Source organism: Nerophis ophidion, linkage group LG08, assembly GCF_033978795.1.
Source record: "Nerophis ophidion isolate RoL-2023_Sa linkage group LG08, RoL_Noph_v1.0, whole genome shotgun sequence".
NCBI lineage: Eukaryota > Metazoa > Chordata > Actinopteri > Syngnathiformes > Syngnathidae > Nerophis > Nerophis ophidion.
Window position 1 is genome coordinate 54,552,633 of NC_084618.1, and position 25,175 is coordinate 54,577,807.

A 25,175-nucleotide genomic window follows, 5' to 3' on the forward strand; every position below is an offset into this window, starting at 1 on the left:
TCCTTGCACGCGCACACACGCACGCGCACACACACCAGTTGTTTGACTGTTCTGTCAAGCCATCATCACTCGGACGAATTCAACTTTATTCTTCTGGACAACAGCTCTAAAGTATCTTTTCTTCGAATTTATCCAGTTTGTCGGTAAGTTTTCATCCTTTTGTTGGCGTTCAATCGTGCCTACTGCATCCGCGTGACGTCACACTTTTCTGTGTTCTTTTGTGCCCATTAAGCAATCAAACGAGATTTAAATACTCATTTTCGTTATAAAAGCTCTTAAAACTGTGAATGCAGTTTGACTCTGGCGTTCATTGGTATAATTATGTTAAATGTGTGAATTACAGTACTAAGGTAAAGTGTTATTTGGTTTAATGTCATTATGACATCAAATGTAACCAGCTAAAAGACACGTGTTGCAATTACGTAAATTAGGGCTACATTCCACTGAGGTTTTAGCTCCTATTATTTATTTTAGTGTTCACAGACATGTTTGTCTATTTTTGACAGTATTAATGTTTATTGTTCGCCTTGTCATGTAGTATAGTTATGTATGGCAGTGGTTCTCAACCTTTTTTCAGTGATGTAGCCCCTGTGAATTTTTTTTTAATTCAAGTACCCCCTAATCAGAGCAAAGCATTTTTGGTTGAAAAAAGAAGATAAATAAGTAAAAAAACTGCACTATGTCATCAGTTTCTGATTTGTTAAATTGTATAACAGTGCAAAATATTCCTCATTTGTAGTGGTCTTACTTGAACTATTTGGAAAAAAGATATAAAAATAACTAAAAACTTGTTGAAAAATAAACAAGTGATTCAATTATAAATAAAGATTTCTACACATAGAAGTAATCATCAACTTAAAGTGCCCTCTTTGGGGATTGTAATAGAGATCCATCTGGATTCATGAACTTAATTCTAAACATTTTTTCACCAAAAAAATAAACCTTTAACATCAATATTTATGGAACATGTCCACAAATAAATCTAGTTGTGAACAGTGAATATTGCATTGATGCATTTCTTTTCACAGTTTATGAACTTACACAGCCCTTTGAGACACTAGTGATTTAGGGCTATATAAATGAACATTGATTGATTGATTGATTCATATGTTGTTGAAGTATTATTCAATAAATATATTTATAACAGATTTTTGAATTGTTGCTATTTTTAGAATATTAAAAAAAAAATCTCACAGACCCCTTGGCATACCTTCAAGTACCCCCAGGGGTACGCGTACCCTCATTTGAGAACCACTGATGTATGGGACAAAATATACTTTCCCGTCTACTTATTGCTTATCCGAGCGTTACAAAATAATGTCGCAAAGTACTGTACAATACTTCCATCACTTCCTTTTTTTTTTATTGAGACAAATATTATTTATGTATTTAATATTTATTAATTATTTATTTGTTCACTGTTCTGTTGCAGAGAACAAGGAAATTGGATAAAATTGCTATGGTATAAAAAGGGGTAGGATTAAAAATAAGCTCCTTTACGGGCGTGCTGCAATGAAACAACTGGAAATTTGTGATGCTTTACATTGTATTGTATGCATGTTCAAAATAAACTGAAACTGAACTTAACTATATTTTTAGATACAATAACTTGTATCTAAAAAAATTATCTTTTTAATATATGATTTGATCATTTGATGATGCACTTTGTCATTTTTGTGACATACTGTATATCTGCAGGTTGAACGGGGACATTCAGCATGCACTCTTTGGGGTTTAGTTTCTGGTGAGGAAAGGTGATTTCGATGTGATGTTAATGACCTTTAAGTTTGGGCAAAACTACAAATGTTGGTATTGAAAAAGCAAATACAGGTTTGTAGTGCTGATTCTAAAACCGATACATTTTACTTGAATTTTTTCACGGTCGTTGAATGGTTTTCTGATTGTGCCTTTAATTTGTTGATTACCAGCAAGACAAAGATTTTAGGCAAACATTATTTGGATCAACAAACTTATGTTTGAAAATTGCAACAATATATAAATACAAAAAAGTATATAGGACAACATAACAATATCAACAAAATAATACAATTACAGTAGTATCTTAACTTATGAGCATATTTGGTTCTGTGACAGCTGCTTTTAAGTCAAAACACTTGTTTCGCAAATCAATGTCTCCCACTGAAATCAAGTGAAATTGATATAAATGGTGCTTGCCCCCTAAAAAAAGCACTATTCATATGTAACATGCCTTTTTAAAAATACATTTTAGATGAGAAATATTGTATAAAAACAATAACTTGGAATGTACTACAAACATCTACAGTAGTTTTATAAAGTAATGCAATAATAATGTACTGCATTCACCCTGAGGAGTGGACTTTTACGGCATCTCCTTCCAGCTGCTTCTCTGTCAAACACACCATCAGGAGCTTTTCCTATATTTTTATGGATACATTTGTGCCCTTTAGGTATTATTTTAACATCTTTTGCTGGGGTTTGACTCATTCTGCTTCAGCATGGTGCAGACTAGCAGTGATACGCTCCAATTGCTTTGCCCAGTTGGGTAGACGCTCCTCTTTGAATTTATGATTGCTTTTCTTAATTCAATGAATATCATCTGTGTTTTCTTCTCATCGCTTTCTTCCTTCCCATGGTGAAAAAAAAAGTTATGTTGATCTCTAGATATAAGATAGAACGTAGTTTTTAGGAGTAAGACCAAATGTTTTGAGCATATCTTATGGGGTTCACTGTGACATTTGCTACGGCAACTAATGGGGATACTTGTTACTCAAATTTTTGCTTGTAACTTAAGGCATACGAATTAGCAGAGAGACAGCTCTTACATCAAAACACTCTTAAAAGGTCTGTATAACGCAAAACAAACTTTTCTAACCCTGATGGTACCTGCTTATGTATATTTGGGATCACCATGAGTCCCGAAAATGTAAAATCAAAGCCTGGCGGCATCACAGAGATATTTGTAAAAGCTGAGATAGGCGCCAGCGCCCCCCGCCACCCCGAAAGGGAATAAGCGGTAGAAAATGGATGGATGGAATCTTGCCTTCTTTCATACTTCTGGCAAACGAGCTGTTTAGAATTCGGTCTGTCCTGTGACGTTGTATGCCCTATCTCAGGGGTGCCCATTACGTCGATCGCGATCGACTGGTCGATCTCGGAGGGTGTGTCAGTCGATCTCAAGCCAGGCATTAAAAAATAGACATAAAAATGAGCAATCATCAATCATACCAAGACTTCACTTTCGTCAGTTGTTTGACATTCTCGGCACCCGAGGATCTTGTGAGATGACGCTGGCTGCTGCGAGCTCATATTTAAGAAAAAAATCACTAACAGGGCGGACGCAGAGAAACACATTTTATTTCTAGAGACTCCGTACCTACTGTCAAAACTCTAAAGACCGACAGCACAGTTCCTGTCTTCACCATAAAAGACCTGTTTCATCCTGCCTGTGCTAACAAAATAAGAGTCTCAGAAAGCTAGCGTGCACAAGCTAGCAAGCTACGGAGTTTGATGCCAATGTATTTCTCCCCCGCCCTCAGCGACCGCTTTCTCACTTGCTTGCCCACCCGCACACTCACTGACGTCACTCACCTGCTGCCAGACATTAAAGGGCCACACACATACGCTACTCTCATAACAAAGTGTTTAAAAACGAGTATGCAAGTTGGACAAATGAGATGCCAAATCCAACCACTTTCATGTGGTATTGGACGGAAAGGAGGACTTGTTTTCCCTCCATTTGAAAATGCGGACGTTATCAGCACCACTGTCTAATTCCAATCAATGCAAGTCATCAGAATCAAATACACCAACTTATATTCTTGTCTTCATGAAAGAAAGGAATCTATGTGTCTTAAACATGCTTGTATTATCATTAAACACCATTAACTTGTTAACAAAAATGTCTCTTTCATAAATAAATAAATATAAATTATAAATAGGAATGAGGTAGATCTCCTCGACTTGGTCAATTGAAAAGTAGCTCGCCTGCAGAAAAAGTGTGAGCGCCCCTGCCCTATCTTGTCAATGGATATTTCCATATATGGTAAAGTTTTACCCAGAGAGCTTAGCACGAGTCCACAATTCTGAACTGTAGTCCATAAGCACATTCTTTTTAACTATCCTCTTGTTTTGGGGCAGATTTGCTCGTAAATGCACATCTATCCGCCGCTGTTGCCATTTCTAATACAAAGTAGCGTATAGCTGGAAATTATATCCGTCAGTAGACACCGCCATTGAAGCGCTAAAAACTAAGACAATGACGGGCAGAAGATGCTGTCGAAGTGGAGCCAAGTACATAAGACCGCCCACAAAATGGCACATCTTGAAGAGACAGTCAGAAAGCAGCTTGAAGATGGTCTGTAAAACCTAATTTATGCAAAATTTTGACCAAAGAACTACGATTAGATTTTATGTAGACCACAACATATGACCCCTGTAAGTTGGGGCACTCTTAAATTGTGGTACTACTGTATACATTGTGTTACATACAATTGTATAAATAGTAAATAGTGCAAATTAAGTAAACAACAGCATAAACATTGTTTGGCTTTCATTTAAATCCATCTTTTTTCTCCAAAGGGATATTTGGGACTACAAACAGAAAATATGGGTCTCATCATGCTAGATACTAGTACCTTTCAGGTATTGACAGTATCAATATTTTTTGATGCGCCCACCCTCTAACATTCTTTCTGTGTAGAACTGCCCTGGGGTACACTGTCACTCAAACGTAACCCTTTCCTTGAAGAAGCAAATTATTATTGACATAATTGATTATTTTGGAATCTTTCTGAAAAGCGGCAGTTGTCATATGTAACTGTCGGGCAGCAATTCCAATAAAGTTGGCTACGCTATGGGAAACACTGGTCTTGTTGAGAGAGTCTACTCAGATATCTGCCATGAAACAAATCCCACCTGCCGACATATTTATACACCACAAGCAGCTGGATCAGCAATATATCTACATTATTATATCCCTGCTGCAACCGTGCTGTGAACTTTGATTTTCCAAATTAATTATAGGTTGCAACATGACAAAAACTAAAATCAATCGGGATGCACTGAGAGTTGGGGGACCCCGTTGACATTTGGTAGCCTTGAGGTGTTTTAATTAGTGATTGTTGGGGGCAGTGCCCTTTTTTAGCCCTACAACCTGCCAGCACATCATAAAGGAGGCCACAGTGCGAAATACCACACACATGCGCACATTCACTTGCACTGACAGAGTTTGCTGGAAAAATCCAATAGACAAACAGGCCCAATCAATAAAAACATTGCTCACCGAATGACTTGCAGTCACTGTTGCACACTTTGTGTGTCAATGTGTGTAAGCAACAGTGTGTGACAGAGTGGGTGTATAGTACAGTACACTACATCCTCCTTCAGTGTAGGCTGTCATATTTCCTGCTTCTGTGTAAAGTCAGTCAGATTTTTATTTGTGCCGTCCTTCTCCTGGACACAACACAAATCATAACGTTTGATTAACAGCTAGTCCGTGTGTGTTTTTCCCCCTTGCAAGGAAAGATTGACATTCCTTAGAGGCAGGACCCTTTGTGACCTTTCGGTGTCATTGACGCAACTAGGACGGGGTCAGTTGTAGAGGTGCAAAGTTTGAATCCGAGTGCTGTATTTGTTTTCACACCACTGGACTCTAACCATTTTTACAACAAATGGTCAAACTTCAGTGCTTTGGCAAAACTTGGCCAAAGGAATTTGCAGCATTTTGAAATAGAAGTAAAGGCATTAAAAAAGGATATTGCTTATGATCATTAGATTAGATTAGATAGTACTTTATTTATTCCGTCAGGAGAGTTCCTTCAGGAAAATTAAAATTTTCAGCACAATCCCATTCAAGTTTAGACAAACATTACAGGGAGACAGAACAGGATAGCTGACGGGTCTGCCGGCTTCCAGCGGCCCTTACAAAAAAGATGAGATACAGGTAAACAAGGAGGGGGAATAGAAGATTAAAACAAAATAAATAAAAAAAATCGGTCTTAGCCTGGGCCCTGGAGAGGAGGTGCAGACTGAGGCCAAGGGAAAAAACAACAACTCATAGCCATGGTACACATCCCTCTTCCATGTGTGTAAGAGGGAAACATCAAACATCAAAGAACACAGAGGACATTAAAGACATTAAAGCAGCAGATACAACCAGACACTTCTACATACTAGCTATGAATAAAAAGTAAAATAAACATATCCACTGGGGTGTTCCACGCCATCGTCCGCTGGGGTGGAGGGAGCATAGCCAGAGACAGGAGCAGACCCAACAAAGCAACCAAGACAGCCGACTCCATTTTCGGCCTGTGTCCAGTCCGCATGGATGAGCGAGGATACGTCCAAGGTGACTGAGGTGTCCGACACCTGCTCACCCAGCCAAGACACCGCGAAGCCTCTCCGTCCCAGCGCTCAGTGCTAGCTCCGCAGCCCTGTCCCCTCATCCGCACCTCCTCCAGTCCCTCCAAACTCTGCAGTCCTGTCCCCTCATCCGCATCTCCTCCAATCCCTCCAAACTCTGCAGTCCTGTCCCCTCATCCGCATCTCCACCAGTCCCTCCAAACCGACTCCGGTGTGGCAGACACCCAGCAGCTGGTCTCCATGGCCAAAAGGCTCCCGGGAGGCAGATCCAGGAGTCCACAAAAAAAAAAAAAAAAAAAGCACCACAGAGGTCACGAAAGTGGCACCCCTTGTCACACAGTCCCAAAGGGTCCCGGACCAAGAGGCAAAAAAATATAATAAGACATGAAAACAAGAGGGAAACACAAAAGGATGACACAAGAGCACAAAGCTCCTGCCTACAGCAGCCACTACAGCAGCGCCATCTTGTTAGGCTTACTTACAATTGTTTGTTCACATGCTTTCTTGGAAAACTCCTTTGTACAGTATGTCCTTGTCTTCACTATTGCTTATTCAGAAATTGCTTTCTTCAGTCTTATGATTGGCTAAAACGATTTTACTAATTTGCCACCTGTTGCTTTGGCACGTGTTTCACAGCCTGTGAATGTGTTTTGTGAAAATAGTAAAAGGAGAAGGGACAAGTAGATCAAAACCCAAAGCAGTGTGCCACCATTATTAAGTGGAGATTGGGAACAGGGTTACAAGCTGGAACTATAAATGTTTCACTTAAGGCATTACTTTTATATATCAAAATAAAATAAAATATATTCACATTGTTTAAACTGTAACATTTGCAAATGTCTGTACTGTTGCACTTTTGAAACACTTAAACTATGTGTACAAAATGTAGCTTAGGGCCATTTTTGGCCCACAACTTATTTTTTGTGGCCCTCTGCTTATTTTAAAACAAAAATGTATTCATTTGTTTTGTCACCTATAGCACAAAGCGTAAATAACTTTTTTTTTAAATGCAGTGTACTTACCTACATTCGATGTGGATCAAGTTCGTCCACATCCTTCCTATTAATACTTTTATTTTACTTAAAAAGTATTCAATGGGAGAATTATCACTTTTTTTTTTTTAATAAACTGTTTACACAAAAGTTAAACAGTTTTATGTTTAACATGTAACAAAAATAAACAGAACCGAACTGAACTGTGATCATATATCATAATGTATATAATGTGAATTTGTTTGGGTCGGAGAAAATTGCATCTTTTTCTCCGAGTGAGGCTAAAACTCACAACCTCAGCAATTCTCAGTAGTTGTTGTTGTTATAAACTACTCCGTCTTAGAAAACCATGTGGTCTCCAATTATACGTCTTTTTTGGAATTGTACGTCTGAAAACCTCAGAATTGTGCGTGCCTTGACAACAAAATCATATACAATAATGCAGCTACTGGTAAAATATAACACAGCGATTCCTTGCATGCAATATTTTATTTTTTTAGATCATGTTTAAGACTGAAGTTATGCCTATTGCAGAATATTATGATTCTAAGTACACAGAAAGTAATAGCCCAAAGCTGATTAACGCCTTTCAAACTCAGCATTCGATAGTAGTTTCTCTTTTCAGCTGCCTTTGACTTACAACTGAAGTGTAAACGTCTTTTGTGGATAGTGTTAGCAAGCAAGACTGATTGAATCTAATCTAATTGAGCACATACTTTATGACTTTAGTCTTGCTATTTTGCCTGCACCACGTTTTCATTTAACCTAATATCAATGACCATTTTGTTGTGATATTGTTCCTGAATGTTCTGTTGAAAACAAGTACCAAGTAGATGAAATGAAGTTTATTTGTTTTGATTCAACAAACAGCAAAGCGAGTCTGGATATTTGAGAAGTTAAACATGTTTTTTTTGACCAAAGAAGTGTTGCCCTTGGATTCAAAATGAGTGTGAATGGTGAAAATAGAAACATTGTAAACGGCTAAAGGCTTAGTGTAAAAAATGCTGCCTTATCTTGAATGTTTGTTCACCTGGTTAGCGGGGTTACAGCCCGAAGGACGTGAGGGGGGAAAAAAGTCCACTGATGTTGAACCTACAGCAGAGTCAAGGATTTTAGCACCGCAGTCATTCCAAAAGGGTTTGTGTGAAATGTGCTTGTAACTCAAAAGACAGCGAAGCACAAACAAGAAGAAAATCTTAGGCAAGTTGCATAAAGAATGATATATGTGTGAGCTTCTGAAAAAAGTTAGGCAAGAGAGTCCTAAATGTGTGTGTGTTTTTTAAAATCAACACCAAGCTTAAGATAAGATGTTAAATGGTCATAAACATATACTCCCTTAATTGATGCTTAGGAATGTGTTTGCTCATAAACTGATATCTCCTACTAAACAAATTAGTACCGGACCCAGTGACATGGAATCAGAAGTTGTGTATTCTTGGTAATGGTTTTCTGTTGCATTATGGAACATCACAGTTACACAGTTCAACATGTCTGAAAAGGAGTAGGTAAAAGCAAAGACAAAATGTTCCGTAATTCTGCCAAAGTAGCTAAAAACCTCACTGTTGAATTTTTATGAAAATAGATTATACTGTATGAATGTATCAGTGATGAAGAGGCATACATTTTAACCAGTTGTGAAATCCACAAATGTATCACAATGCACTGAAGAGTGCTCATGCAAACATATGTACTATTTGTTAATGATGGTCAGATGTTATCACCAACTGAAATTCTTCCTTTCCATGTAATATGGAAAACAATGGAGGGATACTAAGGACTTACATGCCAGGAAAACTATTTTTACTGCTTCATGTGCTTTTTAAAATGATATTTAGTTATAAATATCGGATTTTTTTATGTTTTTATTAATTGCATGAATTAATGCATTAAATTGGACTGCCCGAATTAACAGTAAAAGTAACAGTAACTGATTAGAGTCTTCTTTCCTAGTAGTATCACAATTTGGTTTGGCCTTGTTACTTTAAGAATATAGTTAAAAAAATAGTTTATTGTTCTTCGGTCAATGGTCAACAAAACAAACAAACAGTTGTACATTCACAGATTGAAAATGAAAATCTTGCAAACCAAAAGGGTTTAGGCTGAAGTTGAACACTTATAGCGCCTAACCCTATAAACAATGTCAAGTACAGAATAAACTTCCGAAAATTATGAAATGTCCTTTGCACAACATATTATAAATACACATTATACACAATTATATACACAGTAAAGGCATTAGAAATATCCTTGCACACGTATTAAACCTTTGCACCAATTATATATATATATATATATATACATACAAACAATCATACTTCTATTATTATTTATATCCCACATTTAGTTTTTAATTAACATTAATCATAGTATTAACTACAATGTTGATTCAAGAGAGATATATTTTTTCCAAGACATTGGTCTTAAAGTGTTTTTTAAATGTGTGAATGGAACTGGAACAGTTTTAAGGAATAATCCAAGCTGTTCCACAGTTGAACTCCCCTAATAGAAACACATCTACTTTTTAAGCTCATTCTTATTTGTGTTTTTTGAAAGAAAGCTGAACCTCTGAGGTCATAGGGATTCTCTCTGTGTTTGAACCTCACCTGTAGACACCCAGGCAGCATGTGGTTATGAGCTTTGTAAGTCACAATAGTAGTATTTAGGTCAACAAGATCGTGCAGTTTTAATGTTTTTAATTTTATAAACAGAGCATTGGTATGGTCATGATAATTCGCATAATTTACAATTCTAATCGCTTTCTTTTGAAGTAAGAATATAGAGTTGATTTTTGATTTGTAATTGTTACCCCTGATTTCAACACAATAATTAAGATATGGGAGTATGAAAGAATTGTATAACATGTTAAGAGTCTTCTGATTTACAGAGTTTTTCATTTTATGTAACATAGCAATAATTTTTTCCATCTTTGTCTTAAGTATATTTATGTACAGTTTCCAATTTAATTTATTTTCTATATAGATTCCCCAAAAAGTTATTGAGTACACCCTTTCTATCTCCATATCATCAATTCTTATATGACGCCGTATGTTATTTTTCCTATTTCCAAAAATTATATATTTTGTTTTATTTAGGTTGATTGATAGTTTATTGGCATCAAACCATTGCTTTAGTTTGTGGAGTTCAATCTCTACAGTCTCTAGGAGTTGGTCAAGGTCTTGCCCAGAACAGTACAGACTTGTATCATCAGCAAAAAGAATACAGTTGAGTTTATTAAAGATTGTACAAATATCATTAATATACAGTAAAACCAATTTTGGTCCCAATACAGAACCTTGGTGTACTCCATGTGTTATAATATTTTTATCTGAATCTACATTGTTCATATGCACATACTGCTCTCTGCCACCAAGATAACTTTCAACCAATCATGAGCAAGACCTCTGACACCATACCTCTGCATTTTGCTTAAAAGTAATGTGTGATCGATGGTGTCAAAGGCCTTGCTCAGGTCAATAAAAACACCAATAGCAAACTCCCTCTGATCAATTGCAGTGGTTACCTCCTCAACTAGTTCCATCCCTGCCATGGAAGTGGACCTATTAGATCGGAAACCGTATTGGTGTTCACTTAGCAAGTGATGCTTATCAATAAAACTGTCTAATATTGACACAAATAATTTTTCAAGGACTTTTGAAATTTGTGAGAGTAAGGAAATAGGCCTATAGTTGGTGAACTGATGCTTATCTCCACTTTTGAAGATGGGAATGACTTTTGCCGTTTTCATTTTCTTTGGGAAGACACCTTTTACAAAAGAAATATTGCAAATATAATTGAAGGGAACAGCTATAAAATCAACAATTTCTTTGATCAGTAGTCTGTTGACTTCTTGTTTTTCTGAGAGTTTACAATTGTGATTTCACTTTCATAAACGGGGGAATAAAAAACGATTCTAAATTGTTTTGAATGGTTTGTTCATTAAATTTTGCACTGTTTTCAGGTTGTACAATTTCATTTGCTAAATTAGGTCCAACATTTACAAAAAAAGGTGTTAAAAGCATCCGTTATTTCTTTAGGGTCATTTATAGTTTGATTATTTTCTATAAAATAGCTAGGATGTTCCTTATGTGTCATGTTTTTTTTTTAATGATATAATTTTAAAATTTCCACGTACCCTGTATGCTATTTTTATGTTGTTCTAATAGGTTACAGTAGTATGTTCGTTTGCTGTGCTTTATTATTTGTGTTAACTTATTTTTGCACGTTTTATTTTGTGTTCAGTTTCTTCGGTTCTGTACTTTAAATGTCTTCTGTAAAGATAATTTTTCTTTTTGCAAGACTTCAATATTCCCCTTGTGATCCACGGTTTGTCCTTAACGGTGTTGTCTTTAATGACATGTTTTTTTAATTGGAGAGTACTTATCGTACAGTTTCATGAAAAGTTTCATATGCCCCAGTCTTGAGCAAATAACTCAGACTTGAATGCTGCCATAGTTTCGTGTTTTTGATGTCTAACAAATCTATATTGAACTGCTTTTTTGTTTTTTCTCTTATCAAAGAAATTGTGGAAAATGCTGAATACAGGTGGATGATCACTTATCTCATCGAGTAGTAGTCCTGCTGTTATTTGATTCTCCGGTTGATTGGTGAAAATGTTATCGATCAGTGTGACAAAGTCTACTGTTATTTGGGTTGCTTTTGTTATAAGGGGAAGTAAATTATTACTGTACAATCCTGTCATAAAATCTGTTGTTTTGGTACTGTCCATGGGGTTCAGAAGATTAATATTAAAATCACTGCACACAATATGGATTTTGTTTGACTTACTAAACAAATAGTCCAATTTTTCATTGAATGTTTCTAGACATGATCCAGGTGTTCTATATACACAACTGACGTTTATTTTTATTTATTTTTTTTCTACCTCGATTTCTACATTTATACATTCAAAGACTCCAGCTATAGCAGTTAATTTGCTGTCAATCTTACAATATTTTAAATCTTGATTTACAAAAAGTGCTACTCCTCCTCCCCTTTTTCCAACTCTGTTTGTGGTGAATAATTCATAACCATCCAATCTCATTTCACAACACTTGTTGTCATCGAGCCGAGTCTGTGAGACTGCAACAACACTAAATTTTTTGAACTGGCTCAGCTATTCAGTAATTATGGAAACATTTTAAGACAAGCTTCGGCTATTAAATGTATTACAGTAAATGATTTATCCACATTCACACATTTAAATTGTTCGACTGTGTAGTACTCACAGTTTCTGGTAATATTATTGTAAAGATTACAGTCGGGATCTATATCACTGCCAAACTCATTTAAATTACAGTTATAATTGATATTGTCATAAAAGTCTTGTTGAATATGATTATAATTATTATACAGTTCTCTACTATGAATATTATCAGTACTTCTACATTCAAATTCCTTATTACCAATATTGGTAAATATAGTTTTTAATTCACTTTCCATTATATTTTAGTTTATTTGTCTTTGTAAAAATGACACATATGTACTTCAGGTCCCTAAAATGCCAAAAAGACTGTTTTGAACCTCCGGCTAGTCAGCAAGAGAAACACACTCCCAGGAAATTACTCCAGCAGTAATAAAATATTGAGATATAAGATAAGTGAGACACTGTTTTGTTCCGAATTAAATACAAAGTACACATACAGTTCAATGTGGTGGGACATAAAGTCTCCATTCCATTTCCTTTCTCTCTTTTTCTGTCTTGACAGGAGCATAAGTATCCAGACCTGTGTCCTATAAATGTGCATATTTAGGGGCAACAGACATGAAGATTTAGAGGATTATCCTGGGTATGTCCGAGACCCGCACACCCTCCAGGCAGGCCGCAACAAGGATTGTAGCATTAAAGTCATTACTGTATGTTTATAAAGCCTGCTGGTGCTTTACAGGCTATTTATCTGACACTCGAAAGTGCGGGCTTCTGTGTTTACGTGACTCCGCAAACACATAAACAAGTACAAATGAGCCCGGGGGTTTGGTGGGGGCAACTGCCTCTGTGTTGCGGTGGTCAAAGGTCTTTCAATGGATTACAGGCAGAGACGATGCATCAGAGCTTCCCGTAAGCACACAATCAGGGTAATTAACAACCCCATGTGTGTTCCCCATAATCCAGTAGGTTATCAATTAAACCAAACCTTGATATGGCATTTTTAGAGTAAGTTGCATTCATGGGAATGTGCTGAAGTACCCTTTAAGACTATGCTATCTCAGCTTCAACATGTGTCCCATTATTTTGTTTAGCTTGGCCTGATACAGCTGCGATCAGTGCTGGTATGTGGCGTGTTTCTCCCCCTCGCTCTGCTTCCAGATGCCCTTCTTAAAAAATGCCAGCCAGGGGAAGTGGAGGAAAGAGTTCTGCGACTGCGGTCAGCTGCAATTGAGAAAGACTGGACCTGGACCTGACGTAGTCCTCATCTTTTAAACCATCGCAAGTCATTAATGAAACCAGATGAGGCCGTGCATGTGTAGAGGCCTGTCTCCTTTGCTAAAACACTTTTAAAGAGAACCAGAAGGCCCTTATGTTATCAAAATATTTAGGAATTGGCTATCCATTACTGCTGCTGGCAAAGAACAGCTCATGATATAAGGACAATTTTCTACAACATACAATATTAAACTGTCAAAAGCTAGCTCCTTTGGGTAACGTCCATGACGGTTGAAACAAGACAAATACAAGAAGAAAATACCTTTTACGTCTAGGAAGTAAAATCGCAGACTTTTTAATTCACAGGGGAGTGACTTTTCATCTAAATTTAGATTCTTCCAGACCAGTCAACATTTGGAGCGCAGAATAACACAAACAAAAGGCAGACTTGCAGAGGACATATATGCACAAGGAATCAACGGCTCAACTGCCACAACATTAACTGTTAATGTCATCTCCTTCTTCCTCCTGCCTCCATTTTAAAGATAGTCCTTCTCTCTCTATTTGTGCTCTCCATAGATGGTTCCACGGCGAGACCGCAGAACCATTTGCAGCTGGACCGGGACCTATTTCTGAGCTGATGTCGACAAATTTGAATCGAGGGAAACCAGGGACTTGACTGCAGTCCAACTGGCGAGGCTTTTCCCAGAGACAACTACACAGTGTTTTCTGCAATTTATGACGGTTTTACTCTGCCAGCTCGGCATAACGATGACCAGCAAAGAGCGGCATGGATTATGTCTTGCACGTGATAAACATAGATAATGTTCAAGTGAAGTATTTGGTCAACTTTTTACTCATTTAGACTATAAGCATTCAAATCTTGGAGAACTTGGTCAAGGTTTTTGAAGGTTGATACTTTGCAGTTGAGTTTGAATTATTTAAAGACTATTTCCATTCTGTACATACTTTTTATAGTTAAGGCAAGTGAACATGAATCTGCAAGAAAAGCTCTCCGGCCTGAAGGGTCTGGTCACACACTCTCAAAGCAAACGGCGCTTTAAAGGCGACCTCACAGTGGACATGATCAGCCCCCCTCTGGGTGACTTTCGCCACACAATGCACGTTGGCCGTGGCGGTGATGTGTTCGGGGACACTTCCTTCCTCAGCAACCATGGCGGCTCAACCAATGCGGGCAATGGCGAAACGGAGTCAATGTCCACACCGGACAATAAGCTTGGAGCGTATTTCTCCAGGAAACTGCAACAAATCCGCAGGGGCTCTGACAACCGACCCAGGGAGGTATCCAAGGATGCAGGACTGCCACCCCCGGCCATTTCTCCCATTATCAAGAATGCAGTCTCCCTCCCAAGGCTGGATGTGGATATGTGTAACGGGAGTCCCATCACCAAGGTGCTTTTTCCAAGTTCTCAAAGCACGCCAGGAGAAAGGACAAGTTCTTATGGTGAGCATGGCAATACACTGGGGAAAATCTTTTTAGAAAGAAAAAAACATGTTTTTAGTATTTCACTAATCATATTTTCTATGTAGTTTTTTGATTACATCATTGGAAAAATATTATATTCAAATTGGCATCATAACGCCTCCTCTGTTTGATGCTAACTTGCACAACTTTCTATGTTTTGCCTGCATGTTCCTAACTCGCTGCTGTGTAAGTGACAGGAAGAAAAACTGACTCCACAACCCTTTTCTAAGGGAAAAACACGTATCCACTCTACCGGCCAAAAGTTTTAGAACACCTTATGTATAGTAGTAAGTAAGTATGTCCAATGGTACTATAAAAGTTACTACGGCGTTTACATACTTTGCTATTAATGTTGCTGTTGTTATTACTTGTTATAGTACGATCCAGATGTCATTTGAACGTGACACTTTTTTCTTTAATGATTTTAGTTCTACAATACACACGGTTACACAACCATAATAGATTTGAAATAAATACTGTAAATCAATAAACACAATTAGCATGTGATTAGGAGGTTTGATCAAAAAAATTTATCATTTAGAAATGACAACTACATTATAGATAACATCCATTTAATTTTCATTGATTCATGACATAATTGTAAATGTATTCAACTTGTTTATAGTCATAATTTAAGGATCTCAATGGGCTTCTTTTACTGCAAAGGATTTTCATGTCGCTAATATATTAACCAATGTGTGTACTTGAAGCTTTAATTACTAAATGGTAAATTATATTATTTTGTAACAGCTCTTAAAGTATAAAGTCTATACTTCAATCGCTAACTAGCTGGCTAGTAAAATGTAAAAAAAAAAAAACCCACCATAGTCTTACTGTATTGAGTATGTGTTTGCAAAACAACACCATAGTCTTACTGTATTGAGTATATGTTTGCATTATTCTTGTTGTTAGGAAAGGGTTGAGGTTGGTTGGAAATAATAATTAAAAAAAGAATAGCAAAAACCTACGCGGAGTCATATTTTGTGTACCATGTGACAAGACCACATGACAAATTGATGAAAGCAATATTCAGCATTTACAGTGGATCAGGTTACATGAAATGCAGCGATCATAGGTGATATGTGTGCTGATTTGCCACAGCTCTCTAGAACTTTGTAACTTCTGCTGACATTTGTAATAATGTTACTGTGTGGTTGACTCCCTGGGCTCTCATCAGCAGCAGTCTGTTTACAGCACCTTAAATAAAGTCACTGAATTCATCTTCCCGGCATCAAACAGACCGTGAAGTGACCACTACCACCACATTTGGTGGTCATATTATGTTTAAAAAAGACATGCCTGTGCAATAACAACAATGCCAGACCGACTGAATTGACTTTTTACAATGTGTGAATAGTGTCAGTGTCTGGTGAGGCCGCTAAGGAATAAAATGCTGAAAACAGACCTGCTGCAGAGTCTAGTGTGTGTTGGAGCCATCTACCACCACTACCACCGTACTTATACTACCTCACATTGAAATAACATCAACATCACCCAGCCACTCGGCTACCTTGTTGAATAAGACCATTTGCGTCCGTCACAAATTTGAACACATCAAGATGGACATTGTAGAGCAGTTAGTTTCTAAAAAGTCAAGTATTGGAGAACATTGTCCTTTTTTTTTTTAAGTACAGTCATCCCTCAATCATTGTGGTTAATTAGTTCAACAATAAACAACTTTCCACTAAGTAGGAATACATTATTATAGATTAAAAATGTTAATAACTACAGCATAAAAAATTGTTACCTACATTTTAAATCTGTTTTTCAACATTAAGAGATCCCGCTAGATATGAAATAACACCCATTTAGTCACTTTTACACTCTAAATCTAATATAATAACGCTTTCTTAGGCAGAACCAATCAGTGGCCACGATACCAAACAACAAGATCTCATTGGTTTCATCTAGTGGACAATACTGTAGTATTGACAGTTTTAGTTAATTTAGCCATTTTTTGCGTAAAAAGTATTAATTTACCACATTTCTTTAGAATGGACCATATATTTTACCCTAGAAAAAGTCTGAAAAAGTAAGGTCGTCCAGAGATTTGTGCATGCAAACTAACAGATGGTGCCGAACAGCTTCTACAAACTTGTACCCGTACATGTCAGAGCTTTTCTTCCTGTCAGTCACACATATGTGACTTAGGCGGATGCAGCTGCAACAGAGACCCTCTAAAAAGAGCTATGATGATAGTTGAACACAACCAAATTTATTTTTAGTCTAAGAAAATAAGAAATATGAAAATGTTTAGTCTGTTAGTTAAAAATATTACTGATAGTAAAAAATATATTTAAAAATATAGAAAAAGAGAGGCTGTCTTATATTCAGGTTACTGTGGTAGCTCATGCATGAATCCTAATGACAAATATGATGCATATACAGTACAAACACACAATTTAGTTAAAAGACTGTTGCAGTGATCTGAACCATAACAAGGGTCACTCTAGTTTGCAATTGTGCATTGTTTTCTCATAAGCAGTGAAGATCAGAGACATCATTTTAAAAAAACCAAAACCTCTTAACTGGAACGTCCCACAGTCATCTATACACACCACCAAATCCCAGAATAACGCCTATGATTACGATTGGATGAAACCATAAATCCCAGTTGCTAAACAAAGTAAAACACACAACAGAGAGTCAAACGAGTTAACGCAGCAAAGACTAAGCGACAACGTGTATGACTGCAGTAAAACTCATCCATGGAGTCTACTCAACGATTTAGACAGATTTTCCCCAGATGCTATTATGAATCACCTTGGCTCGCTATCAGCAGCTCCTGCACTGATAAACAGCAGCCATCCAGACATGACAGGCAATAAACTGTTGGAGTCTGTGTTTGAATGACCCGCAATGACACCAGACTCATGCTTTACGCTGCATACGTGTGTGTGTATATACGTGTGTGTACATAGATGAGTGATCACGTCAACTCCTTAAAGATTTCTCACAGACACGTTGTTACATTTCAAATGTCAAAAGGTAATTATATGCCTTAATATATACATCAGGGAGGGGCCTTTCAGCAGATTTACTGTACTATAATTATGTACAAGGTCACATAAAGCACTGTTAGACCATTGCCACGACATACAGTGCTGCTGCAGTCATTTTGGTTGTAATGGCAGAAGAGTGAATGAGACAGGATATGTGATATGTTAGCCTCATGGCAATGTGACAATGATGACTGAGAAGAAACTACATTAAAAAAGTTTGCAGGCTCGAGTGTGATGTGAGACAGGTTGATGGTGTGTACTGCCCCCTGTTGGAATTATTGACTAAATAATGTTAGAACAGAGTTGAATGGTATGAATTACATCCGGAGTATATCGGCAGTTCTGCCAACTGTTTTTACCCAAAATGTTGTGAAGCATGACATATGGCAAGAAAAATTGGGAATTTTAAAAAATAAAATTAGATGCAAAAAATTCCAACTAAAATAGTCAAATATGCACATCCAAACTTAGGAAACATTATTTTATGTGTATGTAAATATAAATTAGGTTTTATCATATTACATAAATATTAACAATACAGAACAAGAAAAACGTTTTTACGTAAAAAAAATATTAATTATGTGAATTTTAAAGATAAAAATGAATATCAAACAAAACACTTTTTAAAAAAAATGTCAAATACCGTATTTCCTTGGATTGCCGCCGGGGCGCTAATTAATTTAAAACCTCTTCATACTCCTGCACTTACCCTAGGCATGCGGTAAAAGTAAGCATGAACTAATTATTTTAAAACCTCTTCTCACTGCGGCACTTACCAAAGGTATGCAGTAAAAATTTGAGTTTGATGTATGGTTGGACCTTAAATTCTACTGAATAACTCTTAATCCTCTTCCCTTTATGCGATTTCAAATCACCGGTATTGAAATCAGCCTCCTCAATTTTGAAAATGATGACAGGGAAAGTGTCACTCGTGACGTCACAAGTTTGACCAGGCGGTAATACTAAGCATGCGCTAATTATTTTGGGAAGCGAGTTTGACCCGGCAGTAATTCAAGGCAGGCGCATACTATATGCCCTGCGACAATTCAAGGAAATACGGTATCTCCTATTCTCTTCTTGAACAATTTTACATTTCTCAATAGTGTATTACAAGTCTGTAACATAATGTCTATGCTGGCTTGTTTCATTATTCCATGAATTTTCAGCAAGTGTATGATTCATACTGTACTATTAAAGATATTAATTGGAGTAGAGACGGATATAAAGAAAATTTGCACGTATAAGTACATCTTTTGTATGTATTACATGCCTCGATGCTGGAATTTAGACAGTTTAAAAGGGCTTTCAGTAAACCATACTGGGAACATGTTTTGTGTGTCTGTAGCTTTAATGTGAATGAGTTGTGCTATCGTGATGTAGTTTTGCATAAAGGAGGATCTTTTTTGAGGATCATTTTATCTAATGATTTTGGTATGCGAAAGATTGAATGTGAGAGTTTGCATGAATTTTGGCATTCAGTTTAAGTCCATCCAAAGTTTGTGGCCCACTTTGCATAATTCAATCGGAGCTTGTTCATGCTTTACAATTTTCCATGGAATTATAACATGAAGTGATTTCTGGTAATGTTCATGTTGTGTCTTCTTCAGGTTTGGAATCTGGCTTTGTCACTCTTCCTCGTCTGTCCCGCTCTGAGCGCCAGCAGCCCTCCATCTCCAACCCTGCTCCTTGCGGCTCTCTGACCGCCCCCACCGACGCCAATTTATCCACCGGCGCTAGCACCGACCGCAAGTTCACCGCCTTCTCCGATTCCCTCGGCTCCCTGGACACCTTCAACTTTGACATGGGCCCCTCCCTCATGAGTGAAGTTTTCGGCTTACTTGAGGGAGACAATGAGGCCTGGGAGAGAGAGGACATGGGGTCGGCGTGGGGGCTCACCAACGAGGGATCGGAGATGGACTCGGCCACAATCTCGTACGTGGACTCCCTGCTGAGAGAGGACTGCGTGGGAAGGAAAAGTCCACACGTCACAGAATGGGATGACGACGACGTGGAGGTGAACGGAACGCCGATGTCTGGGAGACTAGCAGATACGCCGAGAGGCGGGTCACCCGAGCGAGCCAGTTTGGGCCTGAAAATGGAGAGTGAGCGCTTCCAGAGTGCTGCCGATGTGCTCGCACGCCATTATGGAGGTCAGGGCCTCTGGAAGGGTCACGGCACGGTGGAGGCGCCAGATTCTGAGATGAGGAGCATTGGGCAGTTGAAGAAGAAAGCATCCTACAGCTACACGGATGATGATGATGAAATCAAAGTCTGATTGAATAGGATTGAATTCTAACTAAACCAATAATCTCAACCTCAACAACTGGATTCTTTATTCATACAGTGGAACCCGCTTATGTTAAACAACTCATGTAATTACTTAATTCGACCTAGACCATTTTTAGGTCTTGTGGAAAAATGCTGCAGTGTTGTTAACTTCATTATTGCTAAGCCAAAACGTCACTACCAACTAGTGAAAGTATTAAAACGTGCGGACAGTGACTTTCGGTTCAGAGCAAAATACACTTCAAAATAAAACATGGAGTCGACACCAACTTTTAATTTTGTAACTTGTTAACCACGGTAATAAATATTTTTGCACATATGAAAGTTTTATTCTTGTCGTAGTCAAAACATATAACACCATTACTGTACTTTCCGGACAAATTGTAAACCCTGCGGATTATTGCTGGATTGCAATCACGTGACCTAGAGGGCGATGGTCTAGAGTCCTATTATGGTACTGTTTATTTACATGCGTCAGTGTAAATTTAAGTGTATTTTGAAAGCTTTAGAGGCAAAAATACAAATTATCTTAGAAAATAAATAAAATCGGATTGAATGGATTTATACACTCTTAAGAATTTTTGGGGGGAAAGAATTGAACCATTCATCATAAACATACGTTACTGCTTGCTATGACCTCACTTCCTTGGACACACGGGTTTGGAGAAGAAAAGACTGTATTTTTCTTAGCAAATGGATAAATTATAGATTGCATTAAGCAAAGAAATCAGACAGTGTACTAAAATGATTCACAACTGTTAAAATTCAAAGTGCTCAAAGTACAAGTAATAAGAATCCTGATAAACATAAGGAACTTTATATTGAAAATATTAGAATAGAAGATTTCTATGTGAATATAATATCACAACGTACTGGTATATTTCTGCTGCTAATATACGGTTGCAGATTTAGTAGGTATGGTTTATATGCCAGTGCGGCTTATAGTCTGAAAAATAGATTAGGTGTGTAAAAGATTGTAATGCCAGCAGAATGAAGACAAGACAACGCCTTTGATTGGCTTCTAGAAAACAGCAGGGTTGGTTGTCACAATCATATCTTACCCTTAAATTAAATAAATTAATAGGGATCAGAGCTCACTCTTCTCTGGAAAAAGATGGCTGAACATGAGATAAAAACTTCTTGTATTTTCATGCTAAATTGTAAATATTCAGATACTCAATGTTTGTGTTCTGGACTTTTACAGTATAACCAAAAACAGTTGCCTATGCAGACTGTGTAACACCGCTATTATATGTTTACATTCCGCGTCACAAGCGGCCCACTGAAGGCAGCCATAGTTGCAACGGGGCCCTCAATAAAAACGAATTTGACACCCTTGGTCTAGAGCAGGGGTCACCAACGTGGTGCCCGCGGGCACCAGGTAGCCTGTAAGGACCAGATGAGTCGCCCGCTGGCCTGTTCTAAAAATAGCTCAAATAGCAGCACTTACCAGTGAGCTGACTATATTTTTATTTTATTTTATGTATTTACTAGCAAGCTGGTCTCGATTTGCTCGACATTTTTAATTCTAAGAGAGACAAAACTCAAATAGAATTTGAAATTCCAAGAAAATATTTTAATGACTTGGTCTTCACTTGTTTGAATAAATTCTTTTTTTTTTTACTTTGCTTCTTATAACTTTCAGAAAGACAATTTTAGAGAAAAAATACAACCTTAAAAATGATTTTAGGATTTTTAAACACACACCTTTTTACCTTTTAAATTCCTTCCTCTTCTTTCCTAAAAATTTAAATCAATGTTCAAGTAATTTTTATTATTGTAAAGAATAATAAATACATTTAAATTTAATTCTTCATTTTAGCTTAATTTTTTTTCAAAGAAGAATATTTGTGAAATATTTCTTCAAACGTATGATTAAAATAAATAAAAAAATATTCCGGCAAATCTAGAAAATCTGTAGAATCAAATTTAAATATTATTTAAACATTTTTTTGAATTTCTTTTTAAATTTTTGTTCTGGAAAATTTAGAAGAAATACTGATTTGTCTTTGTTGGAAATATAGCTTGGTCCAATTTGTTAAATATTATAACAAAGTGCAGATTGGATTTTAACCTATTTAAAACATGTCATCAAAATTCTAAAATTAATCTTAATCAGGAAAAATTACTAATGATGTTCCATAAATCCTTTTTTTATTTTTTTCAAAAAGATTCGAATTAGCTAGTTTTTGTATTCTTTTTTTTCCAGTTGAATTTTGAATTTTAAAGAGTCAAAATTGAAAATAAACTATGGTTCAAAATTTTATTTTCATTTTTTTCGTGTTTTCTCCTCTTTTAAACCGTTCAATTACGGTAAGTGTTTTTTTCATCATTTATTCTATACAAAACACCTTCGTAAAATGAAAAAAAATGTACGACGGAATGACAGACAGAAATACTCTTTTTTTTTTATATAAATAGATTTATTTATTAATGGTAAATTGAGCAAATTGGCTATTTCTGGCATTTTTTTTAAGTGTGTATCAAATTGGTAGCCCTTCGCATTAATCAATACCCAAGAAGTAGTTCCTGGTTTCAAAAAGGTTGGGGACCCCTGGTCTAGAGTCTTGTTAACTAGATAACTAGTTGTCACGCGGTTGTTAGCCTTGATATTGGCAAAACGTTCCAGTTGTAATTGGTTGTCACGCATTTGTCGTACATATTACATACTGCATACACAAGGCTGGCCTACAGATTTGTAGGCATAGAGATGCATGTTTTACCTTTTTTAAAAATATATATTTTTACCATTAAAATAACACTGCATCAACCATTATCACCTTTAGGTAGCTGCTTGTCAACATGTATTGGCGTGTCTTTGACAGTTGTTTACCTCTTTGTTACGAAGAGTTGTAAAATGAGACAGATGAACATTTACATCCAGCCCTTCAATTTAAATTAGAAAAGAAAATTTAAAGTTGTTTAGATGAGCAATTCACACCAAGGTAAACGTTGTGACAACCAACCCCGTTGTCATGAACCGAATATGCAAGACGCACTCCACATGTCGCTACACGATGCGCAAAGACTATGTCATTTCCCGTCGACTTATTTCGATCAGTCATTACGTTTGTGTACGTGGTCACTGTCACCTGGGTTAAAAAATGTGTTGTTCTTTATAAAACACTACATACAAAACACATCACAGCTGAGAACCACACATGATACTCATGACGCTTTACAAAAGCAGAAAAACCCACATGAAAATATGCACAAATGGAGGAAAACAATTTCAACAAAGTGAAATAGGTTTAAAAATCCTCTATTAGTGATCATTCTCTTTTAGATATGGCTAAAGTCTCAAGAAAATGGACACGCAATGCTTTGTTTTGATTTATGCCTACATCAGTCTGAGGGGCGTTGAGATAAGCGAGTTCCACTGTACTTTATAATGATGCAACAACACTTTGGCTGAGGAAACACTAATGTCACTGGATGTATAAGTCATGCCATTCAATTTATATGCTAAACGTCAGGAGTACCTTACACTTATTGTGTCTTCGGCCTAAATTCAGAGAGGGGTGGCCATCCAAAGTCACTTTTATTCCAGACTTTTTGACTCATATCAGTTGATAATCCTGCAATATGATACGACCAATACGAGTAGTATGTAATGCAGACCTTTTATAGAAATACTATGTGCTCCTTTAATGAAGAGGAACTCGTTTACCTGTATGCTTTAATAGACAAATCATATTTCCTTTTATTTACTTCCTATACAAATGTACATGAAAATATCAACTGACCTCCCCTATAAATATGTACTTACAATATAGCACCTTCAGTGCAAGTTTTATATGTAAATATTCATCTCAGTGAGAATATAATGCAAAGTTCTTTGATTTCAGGAGTTCAAATTTGGCTAAAAGGCTAATTAAAGCTATAAGGAAGTGTTGTTTATGATATTCAACCACATATGAGATACTGAATTTGAGGCTTTTATTAGCAATAGGTCTAAAAAATGTATTGAACACATTCTCTAATTATTTAATTTTCTTCATTTGAACTACTGAAATAAATGAATTTTTTCAAAATATTCTAGCTGGTTGACATACTCGTGTAAACATCAGACTATGATGTCATTCATTGGAAATAAACATGCTTTCTTTTCAGCGTGATGGACACATTATGGGCCAGGAGCCGAAATAAATATTTGATGTCAAGGCTTTGTAGACTTTATTAACTGATTATGTTGAAACGTTGTTGTTAACTAACTTATATCAAATAAATACATAGTAATGAACTCAAACAATACCCCAGTAAATGTGCAAAGTTGATAGCGCATGTAAAGCTGAATTACTAAGCTTGGGCGCAGAGGATTGTGTCTACCAAATGAGCAAAATAGCGAGCGCAATCTATCATTATAGTAGAAGTGGAGATGCAACTGTAATCATTTCTTCCTCGCAGTGTGATTTACCAAGCCTGAAACCGTTTCGCATCTACGTTTAGCAAGTTGGAAATGTGTGAGTAAGCAGGCACACAATTCAGCACAAATGAGTGTGAGAAAGCATTATGATGAATAATGCAGAGAAACTATTTCGCACCTTTGGAGTGTCAGAAATAAAACATTAGACATATCGGCTTTCTGAAAATGTCTGGATAACATAAGGGGCTGATTAAAATTAATTCTGCGTGGGTTCCCTCCGGGTACTCCGGCTTCCTCCCACTTCCAAAGACATGCACCTGGGGATAGGTTGATTGGCGAC

General features: G+C 36.8%; 1 protein-coding gene across 1 annotated transcript; it reads left to right on the forward strand.

The window, feature by feature from the left end:
- Nucleotides 1–24,632, forward strand: cdc42ep1a (CDC42 effector protein (Rho GTPase binding) 1a). The gene is made up of 3 exons (XM_061908944.1): nt 1–143; nt 14,275–15,160; nt 19,791–24,632. Exons 2-3 carry the CDS (start codon nt 14,689–14,691, stop codon nt 20,456–20,458), a joined length of 1,140 nt encoding a protein of 379 aa, XP_061764928.1. The 5' UTR covers nt 1–143; nt 14,275–14,688; the 3' UTR covers nt 20,459–24,632.
- The last annotated feature ends 543 nt before the right edge of the window (nt 24,633–25,175 follow it).